This window comes from Octopus bimaculoides, chromosome 2 (genome assembly GCF_001194135.2).
Source record: "Octopus bimaculoides isolate UCB-OBI-ISO-001 chromosome 2, ASM119413v2, whole genome shotgun sequence".
Lineage (NCBI taxonomy): Eukaryota > Metazoa > Mollusca > Cephalopoda > Octopoda > Octopodidae > Octopus > Octopus bimaculoides.
Window position 1 is genome coordinate 111,353,168 of NC_068982.1, and position 4,579 is coordinate 111,357,746.

Consider the following 4,579-nt stretch of genomic DNA (forward strand, 5'->3'; position numbering starts at 1 on the left):
TTTTTTTTTTTTTTAAATTAAAAAAATAAAATATATAGCCTGAAGCTCTTGGAAAATCCAAACTAACAATGGCAACCCATTTTTACATAAAAGTATTGAAAAACCTTCGAGTAGCTACAAAATATGACATCTTCAAAATAACAAGGTTTTATTACTAACTAACTTTAGATGACTAAGTATAAGTAGTTCAAAAAATTGTTATCCTAGTATATTATGAATGCATTATTACATTAATATATTATAACTGTAAAGATATTTGCAGTGAAGTGATACTAATTATTATAAGCACCAATTCAAGATAGTAGGGTAGACGCTGTTAATGTCTCTTTTCAAATTCCAGCACATTTTGTTTAATATCACCTCAGGTTAGTATATTTCTAAAATAAAAATTACGTTTTAAATTAAATATACAGATGTGAGAAATCTACCATTTCTTAATCATATACCTTTATTTATTTTAGTACAATTACTGTACAAAATTTACTGAATAGAAATTTTAATAAACTCAAACTTGGCTACGTTTAAAGAAAAGACACAACACATATAGATGTTAAATATACATTTGCACGAAGTTTTGCTTTATACACACAAACATAGATATACACAGACACACGTACATATATGTATAGAGACATACACATAATTATACAGTCATATATATAGATAGATATTTTTATATACATATGCATATATACATAGATATTTTATATACAATGCATATACAGGTATTTTGGTATATGAATACATGTATAGTTTTACATATGTATGCATATATGCAAATAGATATTTTTATACTTGTATATAGGTATTTATATACATATATGCATAAATGTATATGAATACTTAGATATTTGTATACCTATATATAAATAGTTCCAGACACATATATACATAAACGTATAAAGATATTGTTATATCTAATATTTTCATACATGTATACATATATTCATATAGATATTTTTATACCTGCACATAGATATATATATATAAAACATACACAATAAAAAAAAAAGCATTTCAATATTTGATTAACCAGCTGACAAAATGTCGGTTAAATGGAAACATAAAAAGATGTTTAATAAAATAATGGGTCCAACTTTCGTTTCTATAACTCATCTTGCCTTGTAAAAGTAGGATATCAACAGAATGTGTTTTAAAAGTTTGATAATATTTGTTGGTGCATTTACAGAATATATACCATAGATATTCTGTAACCTGTTCCTGTTCTAGTTGGTTTTAATTTTTGTGTATATGTTTGTCTATGCATACATACAAGAGGTAAAAGTGTGTGTATGCCAATAAAGATGTACCACAGATATTATTACCATCATCATCTGTAACGGTACTTCTTGGAATTCATAAACATATCCATACAGATGTGCATATGAATATCAATATCTCAAATTCAAGGTAGTTATAAGCATAATCTGTACTTATTTACTTTAAATGTGCATCTGTGCATGTGTGTGTGTGTGGGGGGGGGGAAATAATCTTTATTACTGTATAAGTCCTTTTTTTTTTTTTAAATGGAAATTTCATTTAAAAACAAAAACATTAAATATAGGTAGAGAAATTACAGTATTTAACAACAATAAATTCCCTTGATCAAACAATGAAAGAAAACCACCTGCATTTAAAGAATTTAGATTATAAAAAGAAAAAGTAATATATGTGTGTGCATGTGTTGTATGTGTATGTAGGAGAAAGAGAGAGAGAGAGAGAGAAAGAGAGAGAGAAAAAGAAAAGGAGAGAGAAATTAATTTAAATTTAATAAAGAAATTAAATCTAAAATTTTTGTAAACTAAAAATAACTGCCAGGAAAATTCTCTGTAAACAAATTCAAAATGAATAGTTCCTCAGAGTGTACAACTTTCCAAAGTTTTCCAACTGAGAAGAGATTTGTGAACAGTACTGAGAAGGGAGGTAACAACATCCAGTTATTAATTCACAATATTTACAATGAAATCACAACAATTTCAATTACTTTCCACCCAAAAAAAAAAAACTATTTTGCATCAAAGTTTACAGAAATATTGATTAGTATTAATTGGCTTACAGAAATACTGATTAAGATTAGAAGTAGCATCTACAAGTAACACTATGTTTATGCGTGTGCATGTATATATATATATATATATATATATATATATATATATATATATATATATACATATATATATTGCATACAAACACAGTCACACACACATATATATATATCTATGACTTAACTAACTACCACATCTCCACAATTAACAATAGCATTAGGAAGAAAACACTTCATATTGTGTTTTAACAATAACTACATCTTCTCTCATGCACACACACATATATATATACACACACACACTATTTCTCCATCTCCCTCTTTCATTCATTCTTCTGCTTCTTTGCACCAATACTTTATCTCTCCGTTTTCCAAATCACATACATCAATATATCTAATAAGATTTTGTTTATTTACTATCTAGTAAAAACAATAAGCTACATGTAACAATTATTATTGCTCAAAATGGTAGTGGTCCTGTAAGTGGAATGCCATTAGGAATGCCAGAAGAGAACACTTAGCTTCTCTCAAATCCTAATGGTTTCATTCATTGTCAAACAATTATCAAAACTTAACCACACCAAACAAATGTCATTAGCACATTTTTTTTTTAATAATTAAAATTCCATTTTTAAATAATGTTTATTTTTTTCCATCTTTTAAATATATTATAATTTTAGATAAACCATTATCGCATCTAAAATATCATTTTATAATATATTAAAATTATTTGGGTAATTTTAATAGTAATCAGAGTGAAACAGTCATGTCGAACAAAACAAGCCTTACTGAAGAATTTAGAATTTACTGTTAATTCCTTGCTTGATAAACACCAATAAAAGTTTAGGTGAGTGATGACTGGTTGTCAATTAAAATTTAGAGCTTTGGTGTTTTGGAAGGCTAATTACTAGTGCCCATCAATAAAACACGACCTTATTTATATTTGCACTATTTGCAGCAAATTGACAATGTTTTTAAAACCAACTAAGTCTCTAAAAATGTTAGTGGTCACAAAAAAAGAAATGTTCATAAACTATAAATTTGTTTATTTCAATACACTTTTTTTTTTACATTTTGTTATAAAAAAATACTGTTTTTTCCTAATGTGTATAACTGCCTAATTAGATCATAAAATTGTAACGAGCAGTTTTGCTAAAGGAATACACACCATGTATGGTTTCCAATAATAATAATAGTACTAATAATAATAACAATAACAATATAACAGCGATAACAGAATCACTTTGTGTAGATTTCCTTTAGCGTTTCATTTTATGATTGGTATTTTAGTTGTAATTATCATTATTATTATTATTTATTATTAGTGATAATGTTCATTGAACAGTGACCATAATTAAACATTTGTAATTAAGAAATTTTTTGTTAGTGGTATTAATTGCAATGACAATGGAAAATGCTGCTACTGCTGCAATAGTTTGTTTTCTTCCATTCATCAAAAGTTATCTTAATCTTCAAATCATTGTCCTAGGGGAATAAATGAATGTTTGATCTAGCTGCAATATGTACTTAATGCACATCTCTGTGTGTCTCTTTCTCTCTGGCACAGTTCCCATGATCACTGAGGACGCTGTGGCATCGATGGTCGCTCAGGGATCCTGGGTGGAATACTAGGGATTGGGCGACTGAAATTAAGAAAACAAAAAGTAGATAAATATATATAAAGAAACAAAGACCAATTTAGAATCAGATTACAATTAATGTAGAATACCTTCACAAGGAGAATTAACAAAATTACAGGAATTATTAGAATGAAGATTGCACAAAGATTATTCAACTGGGCCCAGTCATATGACTTATAATGTAGATATAAAATGACAAAAATGTAAACTGCAAAGAAAAATGTGAAAGAAACTAAAGAGAACTGAATAGAGTATTCTTTGTAGAGTGGGCAGTGGGAATTGGAAACAAAAGTTTTGGAACCTGATTACATCCCTTTATGCAATACAACTTCTATTACCCCAAGCCAATGAGAGAATCTCTAATTGGTTGGTAGAGCAGCCTGCTAGAAATAGCAGTTGAATCTCCCTCAACACAAACCATGACATCTTTAAAAAGGGAAAACATTGGACAATCCAGTGCTGGTTATGCAAAAAGGATGGGATGGGATGGTCATCTTTGATCAACAGTCTTCATAGGCTATGAGTAACATACCCCAACCTCTTAACACATGAAGAAAATGTACAGCACAGTTTGAGTAAGAGAACTCTACATTATTTACATTATTTACATTTGACGGATATTTGTCCTCATCTTGTTTGTTGTTGACACATTTCGGCTGATATACCCTCAAGCCTTCATTAGGTGTCTTGGGGAAATTTCGAACCTGGGTACTCATTCCTAAGGCATTTTTCGATATTATTATTATTATTATTATTATTATTATTCAGGTCACTGCCGGGAATCAAACTCAGAATCTTGAGGTTAGTGGCCCGTGCTAATAATAATAATAATAATAATAATATCGAAAAATACCTGAGGAATGAGAACCCAGGTTCGAAATTTCCCCCCCCCCCC

General features: G+C 28.6%; 1 protein-coding gene across 4 annotated transcripts in view; it reads right to left on the reverse strand.

The window, feature by feature from the left end:
• Positions 1-546: 546 nt before the first annotated feature.
• Positions 547-4,579, reverse strand: part of LOC106867485 (dynamin-1) — a 128,265-nt gene continuing 124,232 nt past the window's right edge. For all 4 annotated transcript variants that reach the window (XM_014912368.2, XM_014912369.2, XM_014912367.2 and 1 more), the window contains one exon: positions 547-3,687. In XM_014912368.2, coding sequence (XP_014767854.1) covers positions 3,621-3,687 — 67 coding nt within the window. In that variant the 3' untranslated portion in view covers positions 547-3,620. The remainder of the gene's footprint in view (positions 3,688-4,579) is intronic.